This window comes from Aulonocara sp. 'chitande type north' Nkhata Bay, linkage group LG6, assembly GCF_057382095.1.
Source record: "Aulonocara sp. 'chitande type north' Nkhata Bay isolate Kocher_YH1m ecotype deep benthic linkage group LG6, A_spYH_male_GT1.1, whole genome shotgun sequence".
NCBI lineage: Eukaryota > Metazoa > Chordata > Actinopteri > Cichliformes > Cichlidae > Aulonocara > Aulonocara sp. 'chitande type north' Nkhata Bay.
Window position 1 is genome coordinate 9,887,760 of NC_141349.1, and position 12,412 is coordinate 9,900,171.

A 12,412-nucleotide genomic window follows, 5' to 3' on the forward strand; every position below is an offset into this window, starting at 1 on the left:
TGTCTTGTATTGGTGGTAAGTAACTTTCTTGCACTGAGGTCTGTTTATTGCGAATATCTTTGACTTGTTTTTATGTCTTTTAATGTTTATGTCTGTATGTATGTCTTCAATTGCTGTTAAGTAACTTTCTTGCACTGAGGTCTGTTTGTTGCAAATATCTTTGACCTGTTTTTATGTCTTATAATGTTTATATTTGTACTTATGTGTTGTATTGCTGGTAAGTAACTTTCTTGCACTGAGGTCTGTTTGTTGCAAATATCTTTGACCTGTTTTTATGTCTTGTAATGTTTATGTGTGTATTTATGTCTTATATTGCTGGTAAGTAACTTTCTTGCACTGAGGTCTGTTTGTTGCAAATATCTTTGACTTGTTTTTATGTCTTATAAGTTTATGTGTGTATTTATGTCTTGTATTGCTGGTAAGTAACTTTCTTGCACTGAGGTCTGTTTATTGCAAATATCTTTGACTTGTTTTTATGTCTTGTAATGTTTATGTGTGTATTTTTGTCTTATATTGCTGGTAAGTAACTTTCTTGCACTGAGGTCTGTTTGTTGCAAATATCTTTGACCTGTTTTTATGTCTTATAATGTTTATATTTGTACTTATGTGTTGTATTGCTTGTAAGTAACTTTCTTGCACTGAGGTCTGTTTATTGCAAATATCTTTGACCTGTTTTTATGTCTTATAATGTTTATATTTGTACTTATGTCTTGTATTGCTGGTAAGTAACTTTCTTGCACTGAGGTCTGTTTGTTGCAAATATCTTTGACCTGTTTTTATGTCTTATAATGTTTATATTTGTATTTATGTCTTGTATTGCTGGTAAGTAACTTTCTTGCACTGAGGTCTGTTTGTTGCAAATATCTTTGACTTGCTTTTATGTCTTATAATGTTTATGTGTGTATTTATGTCTTGTATTGCTGGTAAGTAACTTTCTTGCACTGAGGTCTGTTTATTGCGAATATCTTTGACTTGTTTTTATGTCTTATAATGTTTATATTTGTACTTATTTCTTGTATTGCTGGTAAGTAACTTTCTTGCACTGAGGTCTGTTTGTTGCAAATATCTTTGACTTGTTTTTATGTCTTATAATGTTTATGTCTGTATGTATGTCTTCAATTGCTGTTAAGTAACTTTCTTGCACTGAGGTCTGTTTGTTGCAAATATCTTTGATCTGTTTTTATGTCTTATAATGTTTATATTTGTACGTATGTCTTGTATTGCTGGTAAGTAACTTTCTTGCACTGAGGTCTGTTTATTGCAAATATCTTTGACCTGTTTTTATGTCTTATAATGTTTATATTTGTACGTATGTCTTGTATTGCTGGTAAGTAACTTTCTTGCACTGAGGTCTGTTTGTTGCAAATATCTTTGACTTGTTTTTATGTCTTATAATGTTTATGTCTGTATGTATGTCTTCAATTGCTCTTAAGTAACTTTCTTGCACTGAGGTCTGTTTGTTGCAAATATCTTTGACCTGTTTTTATGTCTTATAGTGTTTATATTTGTACTTATGTGTTGCATTGCTGGTAAGTAACTTTCTTGCACTGAGGTCTGTTTGTTGCAAATATCTTTGACTTGCTTTTATGTTTTATAATGTTTATGTGTGTATTTATGTCTTGTATTGCTGGTAAGTAACTTTCTTGCACTGAGGTCTGTTTGTTGCAAATATCTTTCACTTGTTTTTATGTCTTGTAATGTTTATGTGTGTATGTATGTCTTGTATTGCTAATTGTTAGGAACTACCTAACTTTATTTATTTTTTTAATAGTAAGATGTATGTATGTATGTGTGTGTGTGTGTGTGTGTGTGTGTGTGTATATATGTGTGTCTGTCTGTGTGTGTGTGTGTGTGTGTGTGTGTGTATATGTGTGTCTGTCTGTGTGTGTGTGTGTGTGTGTGTGTGTGTGTGTGTGTGTGTGTGTATATATGTGTGTCTGTCTGTGTGTGTGTGTGTGTGTGTGTGTGTGTGTGTGTGTGTGTGTGTGTGTGTGTGTGTGTGTGTCTGTCTGTTTATTGTCCACAGATCAGGTTTGAAGTGTCTGTGTGGTGCAGCTGGTCTGGTCTGTCTCTGTACAGTCGAGGCTGCACCCACCCATAAAACGGTGGAGGCTCACCAGGACATGCACACCTCACAAGTTCCCGGCTCTCTCGGCTCGGTTGAAGACGGGTTTCTTGGAGAAGGGGAGGGCAGTGAGGCACAGTCCCCCGTCCCCCGACGCCCCTCGCGATGCCCCTCCTTCTTCGACTAACCCTCTGCAGAGGAGCCGTGAGAGCCAGGAACTTGTGAGTTTTGTATATCCACTCAGGCATCCTTCATACCTGGTCTGTAGGAAGTTCCTGTCAGAAGGAGGATGGACAGTGAACATTTTAAGCCCACTCGGCAGCGACAGATGGCCACCCCTTCCTGAGCCTGGTTCTGTCGGAGGTTTCTCCCTGTTAAAAGGGAGTTTTTCCTCCCCACCGTCGCCAAGTGCTTGCTCATAGGGGATTTTTTGGGCTTTTTTTCTTAAAACCAACCGCTGATAAGTTCACTGGCATCAAGTTTAGGACTCTGCAAATATTTAAATGGATAATTCGTCATCAAGTGAGGAATGATCCATTTAAATCATATTTGAGAGTCACATATATTTGTATATAAATATGATTTGTTGGACAATAAGGCAAATCACAGACTAATTTGGACAATTGGGAAAAATTAAATAAATAAAAAAATTGGATAAAATGCATGTGTCATTGTTTCATATTGATTTCAAATAACATACCATTTGATTTCAACATATTTTTGTTACACTTGCAGTGGTGTTATTTTGTTATGATCCTGTTCCTTTTAAATATAAATATAAATCATCTAAATAGAAATGGAAAACTAGAAAGATTAAAAATATAGCTTTACTAATCTGAAAGTTATTTGTCATTGGATCCATCATTCCCACAGTGGAAACACATTATTTCATATTATGTTCAATTCAGTACTTAAAAGTATAAAGTTTAATAATGTCTATTTTTAGTTTACTTTTTTAATAAACACATTTTTTAGTATTTTAGAAACACTAACATCATACATATCCAAATATGAAGCAATGTTTTAACTCCCATTTACATACAGACCTGTGGCCAACTTTACAAACCATTTTGAATTTTTCCAGCTGAGGCGTTCAAAATAGATATACTTTTGATTGTCACAGTGTTATTTGGGCAGCTGCCTGCCTAATATAACATAACATCACCACAATATTTTACATTAAATGAGGAAATGTATCTTTGTTTCCTCAGCTAAGACTGCTTGGCTGCTGTAGCTTGTGTTTATGTTGAGAGTGACATCTGATTTAAAAGCAAGAAGCAAAAGCCACTGAGCACCATCAGTCAGCACAGAGGCAATGCTACAAATTTAAGGAACGAAGGTCAATTCTTTGTGTGTGTACATGCACAGAGCACATGTGCACACGGTTGTGCAGATTAACTCACAGATGTATATGACAACTCACGTTTGTGGCATTGATATTGTTTTCCAATCTTAAATGTAATACATACATTTCCGTCATTGGCCATAATTCTTGCAAGGAAGGGACTCAAAGGTCACAAGTTATTAAATAAAATTAATTAAACACACCATTAAAAGAAGTTCACTATTCACTCCTTAAACGTCATAGCTAGCAGCAGTTATTTATATCTATGAAAGAGAGAGCTTAATTGTTTGATTAAGCTTGATTGGAATGTCAGCTCCACACTGTGGCTGGTTGATTAAATAAGTTGGGGGAGCAAAAGTAAAATGAGCTACTTGTGGGATACTATTTAACTTGGCTTGGGTAAGCTGCTCATTTTATGCTCATTTTACTTTTCAGATGGTGTCAAGCCTGGCAGTTTGGTGTAATTGTTAGCCTAGTAATTCATAGTAATATATTTCTCACACACAACCTCAACCTCTGCCTCTCCATGTGAGCAGAGACGCAGCAGCATCTTGTTTCTACAGGAAGCCTGATTAAAATGTTAGGCATTTATACGGTGTACAAGATTAAAGAATATAAAACTGATATTACTAAACCTGATTTCCTTCCATCTATTTTCTGCTGCTTATCTGAGTCCGGTCATGATGCCCAGACGTCCCCCTCCCCAGCCACCTACTCCTGCTCTTCCTGGAGAACAGTGAGCCGCCACTCTGGTGCCTTTCGGTGTAAACGAGTAGCTTTCCAAATAACTCAGCTCTTCATCGTGTTTCTAAGGCAGAGGTCAGACATCCTTCAGAAGATGCTCATTTGTGTCAGATTTTAGTCATAGGTAAAGGTATGACTGTAGACTGACGGGTAAATCAACAGGGATCAATACCCTGCTCCTCTTTTTTCCAATACAAGTTCCTCTATCAAATCATTTTTTGACACTTGAGTCAGCAGTCCAAGCAGAGATGTCCAGAAGTTCCTTTTCCCACTTAAGTGGTATTTATGGTCACACAAATGCGTCTGACAACAGACAGGCAGCGAATACTGGGATACCACGGCGAGCCGGCCGAGATACATAATGTGTCCAGTGTGTGTTTGGTCTGCCCTTACCAGCTCGTCTAGGAGACATTCTGGAGGCCTCCTATTTCAGATGCCAGTCAAACCACCTACACTGGCTCCTTTCCTTTCTGTGAATGATCGCAGTTGAGGAGGAGAAGCTATGCTGTCCCCTGGTATGGTCTCCCCAAGGCAACTGGTTCTTGATGAGGGGCCAAACTTAAGTACAATTCAAAAGACCAAAGTTACTAGCCTGGGACCAGTACTGGGGAGGTTTCTTTGTTTTCCAGAACAGCTAATAGCTGTGCCCCATGAGTTCAGCTTAAAATATCCACACAGGTACTTCGTCCTCCCTCGGGTGGGCAGAGAGCTTTGTGGTCCAGGTTGTGGTCCAGTCCCCGGCTGCTTTAGCTGGCTTTAGAAAAAACCTGAAATTAGAATTAAAACTGTTTGTACCTTCACCTGTGTTACTTACAGTGATATGTTATGTAATTTGTTAACTGTCTCTTTAAGCTTTCAGCAGCTGGAGAGTTAAAAATAGTCTGTGTGAAAATAGGCAGGCGGTGAACTCGAGCCTGTGATACGTTTTTAATGTCAGGCTGTGACCACAAACACCAGAGTGGTCATCAGCATTCAGATCAGCTGATAGTAACCAGAAACGGCTTTATGGTCATTCTCTTAATTGTTATTGGCGTTTTCTTTTATTTGACTTGTTTAAAATAATAAAAAGCTGATTTGGGTTCATTTTATAAGCAAATCACATAACTTAATACAACAGAAATAAACTGACAGAGTAATGGAAAATAAAAAATTATAAATGTGGCCCAAAGCTACACGGATCACTGGCCACAATTCATTCAGCTGGAGGTCTTTTTTTTTTTCAAAGTTAATTTTAAATAGAAATAAATGTGGGCAAGAAATTAAAACTAAATAGGGAGCAAGCCTGAACCCTAAAGGCTTTACTAAGTGTTAATTATGCAGGTTTAGACATGGGCTGATTTGTAAGCTTGTGATAAACCTTAAATAAGTATATATGTATATTTTTGTCTGTTCCCTTGAAACGCATGCAGGTTCTGCAGGAGTTTCAACAGCAGCTGTTTGTGCAGAAGAACATGGCGTTCCAGCAAGCACCAGACTTCATGTTCCAGCCTGTCGACTCAGATACGGTAAATACTGATGTTTTTCTCTTTTTATTCATTATTAAATGCATAAAATATCACATGCGATTGCTTTTAGTGATTATTGGGGAAAATAAACTCGTATTTATTATGCATGGAATGAAATCCCCAACCTTAAAAATTTAGAACTTAACATGATTTCTCTAAAATGTTCAAGTAAAACTTGAAGAATAATTTTTGAAACTATTAAAATCCAAATCTCAAAGTGTTTGGGTTGCTTTTAATACAAATTTTGTAGCATAAAATAAGGTTCGTGTTTGACTAATTTAGTTGGCAGGAGGTGTTAATCAGTTTACCGGAAAATCAATTTCTACAGAAAAGTGAAGTGAAATGTGGATCCTTCAGGTTTGAACTGCACAGGTTGGAAACCACAGGTAAAATGCTGTAATGAACACAGATCAGAGGAGATTGTTGAGAAGTGGAACAAAGCTCAACAGATGACAGATTAATTTGTTTAGACAACAATCAATACAAAATCAGACGAGTGGAACAAGCAGCTCACGGGCATCCTGAAAGCTGAGCTGGCCGTGGCCACAAAAGCCCGGACTGGACTCGGCTCAGGACCTTGATGCTCAAAGCGGCTTTAGGCAGAGCAGATCCACCTTTTTGGTCCAGAGTTAAACATCTCAACAATACCAGATGCAGAAAAGATTTTTTTTTTTTTTAGACATTCATGATCACTGGAGTATGAAGCTTGAGAAGCTGGGTGATGACCTTTCCTCTAAATTGATACACAAGCAGGAAAAAATGTTCTAATTTTCTAAAAAATTGTAAGTAACAGACAAAGTAGCTCCATTGTTTGAGTGTCAATAATCTGTCTGCACTGAAATAAACAACTAATTTAAATAGATTTTAATCACAAAAGTGCTGCACACACATTATGGAACAGTCTGGGTAAGAAGTCAAAGCAGGAAACATAATAAGTCCTGCGTGATTGGTCTTTATCTTTGTTAGTCTGAACTATGAGCCTGAAGGCAGAACAGTGAACTTTGTACTGTACTCCTTGCCCTGCACAGGAACTTAGATTATTTCCCATTTTTAGTTTTTATTTACAGATGTGTCGTCTCATTTCCTCACCGTGGGACTATTTCCAGCTCGTGTTTGTTCCGACTTTATCAGACTGTTTATCTTCCTAAATAAATGCACAACCTCCACTTTTAATTAAATATTTGGATTGGACGTGGATCTTTAACATGTCACCAGGTGAAGGACTGGTGACATCCTTCAGAAGATGCTCATTTGTGTCAGATTTTAGTCATAGGTAAAGTTATGACTGTAGACTGACGGGTAAATCAACAGGGATCAATACCCTGCTCCTCTTTTTTCCAATACAAGTTCCTCTATCAAATCATTTTTTGACACTTGAGTCAGCAGTCCAAGCAGAGATGACCAGAAGTTCCTTTTCCCACTTAAGTGGTATTTATGGTCACACAAATGCGTCTGACAACAGACAGGCAGCGAATACTGGGATACCAGTTATAATTCTGACTTTGAAGTGAAGCCACTTTTTGTTTTGGCTGTTTTTAATCAGTTCCAGTCGTGTTTAACCCCCATTTAGATTTACTTTCCCAAACTTTGTGGCACTAATGATTCTGTGTCCAGGTTTAAAACACCTGCTCTTTGAGTTTGTACAGAAATTCTAGTTTAAGTCTGAGTTTTGTGCTGCTTTGGAGTATTAGTTGTTTTATATTACCTGAGTCCTGAGTAAAGTGTGGTATAAATGCAGGCATGGTCTCAGTGTTTTCTTCAGTGTTCTGGCTGATGTTATTGAAGCCACAGTGAGCATTTTTGTCCGTTCACCAGTGTGGCGGTATTTGAAAAATATACATCACGGGTGAAATGAAGATGGTTAAACTGTTACATCGCAGCTTTAATTTGAATGAACGTGTTTGTCTGTCTGCAGGCTTCTCAGCCAGACGAGCTGACCATCGAGGAGCAGGAAATCTTGGAGGTCATCGATGATGGCGACATGGAGGACTGGGTCAAGGTACAAAAATAACACAAACACAGTTATGTAGCAGATGCACTCTCATGTTTGAGGGTTGGTTGTTTTGTGTATTAGTTCACTCTCTGGCTCTTAGACTGTTTGACAAACATTTAGTTTCAGTTTTTATAAGACCTCGCACCGGTACAGACTATCTACTGGACGTTTTAGTGTTTCTCTGGGATCAGTTGAACTGATGTGGCTTCAGGAATTAGAATAATTCAACTAAAATGCCTGCGGTGCATTGAGGCAGGTCAGGTTGGCCTGGGTGGTAGAAGCTCTGCTGAACATACAGACAAATCAAAAAATGTACAAATACACAGTTCTCTGCTTCTTTTTTGGCCCTGCAGCCGTAAAGGGCTGATGGGAGATTCTCGTCACCCAGCCGGGCAGGCAGGTGAGCGGGCATGGCACCCAAGTTTGTGAATGCAATAATTCATGAATGAGGCAGTTTTTAAATTCATACCTTAAGTGCAGCTACTGAAAATCTGGACCAAATCCTGATTGATGGTGATCCAATCCTGCCTCAGCAGCGCTCCGGTTTGATCACAGTTTGTCAGCTTCTGCTTTTTAACAGCGGTTCGTGGACTCTTGATCAGTTTGAGATCTGCGGAGTGACCTGGTCATGGATATAAAATGTTAATTTGATGATCTCCCAGCTACTTAGTTGTCATTTTCACTTTGTTTGTCACAGACTGTTACAAAGTTGCTCCTGGACCTTTGGGAGAAAATTTGAGAAGTCTTTGAGGACATTTTTCGGGTGGTCAGTGGTGTCTACTTAAATGTAGAAATGTCAGCTGTGGATGCTCCCATCATTGTGTGAAGTCATTCTTTTATAAACGCCTCTGCAGAGCTGCTGGTGTGTAGTCATTGTGTACTTTGTGTGTGGTTGTTTTCAGATCATTTCCCTGAAGGAACATTGTGCATTGTTGCTGTTTTACTTTTGTTTATTGTGTAAGTCTGGCTTTCCTGTGAGCCATTGTGCAAATGTTCCACGTGTTGAGCCAATATTTTATGTATATTTACTTAGGTGATTATCTTTTCATATACAGATATAGTGTTTTAATGGGGTATTTATTTTAATGAATATAATCATACATAAAAATGTGAGCAATATCATTTATATAGATCTGTTTTAGTGCTGTGATTCCCCACAGCATGCCCCAACAGAGATCCCAATACCTCTGAGTGTTTTCAATCTGAATGAAAATAAGTAAGCAGCGGCAGGGGAGGCCACCGGTGTTCATGAAATCAAGCTTCATGAATTCAGCAGAGGCTTGTTTAGGATTTTAGATTTCTCGTTAATTCAGGAAGAGAGAACAAAAGCTCTCCTATTATTCTCTTTGTGGCTGTTATTAAATTCTGGCGACGATGCAGTGATATTGTTACAGCCCTACTCTTTACATCTGACTTTATTTTTTCTCATTAGGAGTTTTCCTGTTGAAACATTTTTGGCTGTTGTCATCGTCTGTGTGCATTGTCTGTGTTTCCAGGCCAGAAACCGTAGCGGACAGGTGGGCTACGTCCCGGAGAAATACCTGCAGCTGCCCTCCTCCAACAGCCTGCTGAGCATGCTGCAGTCGCTGGCCGCGCTGGACGCCCGATCCCAGTCCTCCAGCAACTCCACCGAACCTGAAACCGAACTCCCAACCGGCTCCGTCAACGGAGACTCGAGGAGTGAGATCCGCCTCCACCAGATAATATCGGAGTTTTGATTTCCTGCTTTGTTTAATACCCTCGTTGCCACTGTCTGTGTTGCAGTTTCATTCGCAAAGGCTTTGTACGACTACGCGGGACAAACGGAAGATGAGCTGTCGTTCCCAGAAGGCGCCATCATCCCCATCCTGAGCAGAGAGACCCACGAGGACGATGGCTTCTGGGAGGGCGAGTTTAACGGCGTTGTTGGTGTAAGAGTTCAAATAATAGTTTGCAAAAGCTTGTGACTGCAAAATTGTGTCTGCCTAAGGGACAGTTTGTTCCAGGAGATAAGCGAGAAGATTAATAGGAAGCACCTGGCCTCGAGACGGAGAAGATGTCCTTTTAAATGTGTCCAAAGTCGTCAACAGAACATTTGTGGTTTTGAAACTTATGCCTGTGTTGTATCTGCTTGACGCATGAGGGGGCGTCATAAAAGTAAACCCTGATGGTATAAAACAACTGCTTGTGTATCATTGGGCGGAGATCGATGCTGTCTGTGGGCAGTGTTCATCTCCCCACGCGCGTGTTCATTAAAATCATTGTTTGACCGAAGCTCTTCTGGACCATTATTGTTTTGTGCTCACCCTCAATATTTGAACTCGTAACAAACAGCAATAACGGCAAAACATGTAATGGACGTGCTGGTCCACTAGACAACATCATGTTGATGTAAAGCTTTGGGTCTCTTATGCAAAGTAAAGAGGCTGAAATAAGGTGTCCATGAGTATCAGTTTTCAACATTCAGTATTAAGAGACAAAGACTGTACGGGTTGGGCCAGTCGTCAAGTCCTGGAGCAAAGTGAGCCTGCAAATCAATAAGATGCAAATCAGTTTATACCTTTCATATAATGTTTGAATTTGTTTATTCTGAGTTTTATTGTTCAGTTAGTTTCCACAGTTCATATATCATGTGTAATTTTTCATTAGTTTTAGTGTTTGTTTGTATTTTATTCTATTCATGATGGTTGTGTTGACAGATTTGTCCAAATTTAAAGCTATAGATGTGAACTTTTGGTTCCTTTATTATTACCTGTATAATTAGTTTCAGTCTTTGTGAAGTGGGGAAGGAGGACCCAAAAGCAGGACTCGTGCGATGGAGAGTGCTCTTTATTTACAGTGGAGTAAATAAGACAACACAATAATCTCTTGAGCTCCCTCGACTCCTGTGTCATGTCTTCACCCAAAACTCCGTGCTCTCTGCTCCGTGGCTGCTGTCCACCTGTGCTCCACTCTCCTCCTCCTGGGAAAAAAAACAACAGAGGCAGCCGTCAGGACACCATGCCGCCTAATCAACAAAAAACAGTCCCAGTCTAAATAATCTAAAAGACCAACCACGGCTCCAGTGATGGCAACACACAGTTCTAGTGACCAACCCAGTGGGCGGCACTCGAGACAAAGCAGTTCAGGTGGCCTGCATACATTTAGTATCAGGCTTTACAAAAAAAAGTATCAACTATGTTAGGATCCATGTTCATCATGTGTGATGTGTGTTTACATTTGAAGGTGTTTGTGGATTTGTCACCTCTCTTCAAGGTGTGGTTTGTGTTTGATGCTGAAACAGATAAAGACTGCTGATTGGCTGAAGTAGGGTCCAATAAAAATTGTTTGGTTGTTGGTTTGGGCACTGCTCAGGTCCACATTAAATAAACTGCTGCTCATGTGTGTTTGTAGGTTCTCAGTCATCCAGGTCATGGTTGTCTAAGGAGCCTGGAAAGAAAGCGACTTTACTTCTTTAAGGTTCTGGATGATGTTTAACTTCTGATCCAAGAAGCTTCTTCAGTTGATGTGCTTCCTTTGCTCATTTTCCACCTCTGCACAGTTTCATTTGATGACAGTGCAGTGCAGTTCTCCCAAACATACAACAGAGGGCGCTATGCACATTCACTGAAGTGCAGAAAAATACAAGTGGAGGAGGAAACAAACAGCAGCATCAAGAGAGAAAACTGAAGTGTTCAAAGCGAGTTACTTTAGTCTCTTATTGTAATATTAATCGACATCTAAACATCACGTTGATGCTTCATGTTTGACTTCCGTGTCCTTTTACTGCTCAGTTGGAAAATATTGATGCAATTTAAAAGAAGAGGAGAAGAGTAATTTCTCTGTACTACTTCAAAAGTAATTTGAAAGCACTGCCTCATATGGAAAATGAATCATGATGAAATCCTGAAACAAATAGTGTTTGTGAATATGAAGAGTTTAGTTTTCATTTTGGTCTTAGAAGTATAAAAATGCAGGACTGAAGACAAGATGGAAATGATGTGTTATGAGAAATAAAACACATATGTCACTATGTACTATAATTTTATTTTGTTTATTTTTTGTTCTTGTAGGTTTTTTGCTTTAGTGTAAATTTTGAAAGCACTGCTTTTAGTTTGAAAATTGGATTCAGTGTTTAGAGTTCGGACAAAACAATGGACGGTTTCAAGAAATGTATTTTATCAACAAAACTTATTTTGATGGTTACTGTATTTATTTTAATGCCCTCAGTGCAGTGATTGAAAAAAAGTTCATCTGACACCAATGAGCCAACAGCCTCCACGTAAACATTTCTTTTTTTCTTTCTTTTTTTTAAACAGGGTTTAATCAGCGCTGACATACAGACATTTATGCGCTGGGTATAACAGACATGCTTACCGTGTGAAAGGACCGCGGATGTCTTGGAGCAGAGAAACATGCTGTATTGTTGTTTTTCTTTATTGCATAAGCAGCGCCCGACTGTCAGAAACGCTCTGTGCGGGTAGCAAAGTCGGCTCCAATGCACCTGCAGGCATCCATTTGAAAGAAAGGTGTCGCTGCGGCTAGGCTCTCGGGATAGTCAGACTTTTATTTATATTTGCGGCATTCTGGTGCGTTAAAACTAGCAGCCTCTGTGTCCCGCTTGGATCACCATTCTGAAAATTCAGATATTTAAATAAAATGATGAATCGGCGAGTGATGAGGAGCCACGTAGATCCTGAAATGAGGTTTGATTAAATTAAACTCTTATGAACAGTGATGACGCGTTCCAAACAAACGATGCTTTCTACATGGCCAAATTGTGTGCAAACTACCTCACAGCG

General features: G+C 39.1%; 1 protein-coding gene across 2 annotated transcripts; it reads left to right on the top strand.

Annotated features, from left to right (window-relative positions):
- Window positions 1-292: 292 nt before the first annotated feature.
- Window positions 293-10,817, top strand: LOC147327233 (F-BAR and double SH3 domains protein 2-like). 2 transcript variants are annotated; one of them, XM_086294874.1, is made up of 4 exons: window positions 293-4,229; window positions 5,564-5,659; window positions 7,575-7,658; window positions 9,149-10,817. In XM_086294874.1, the coding sequence occupies exons 2-4, from the start codon at window positions 5,606-5,608 to the stop codon at window positions 9,368-9,370; spliced, it is 360 nt and encodes a 119-aa protein (XP_086151000.1). In that variant the 5' UTR covers window positions 293-4,229; window positions 5,564-5,605; the 3' UTR covers window positions 9,371-10,817. The 2 variants fall into 2 exon arrangements, with proteins under 2 accessions (XP_086151000.1, XP_086150999.1); XM_086294873.1 differs by having other exon boundaries at window positions 293-5,659.
- The last annotated feature ends 1,595 nt before the right edge of the window (window positions 10,818-12,412 follow it).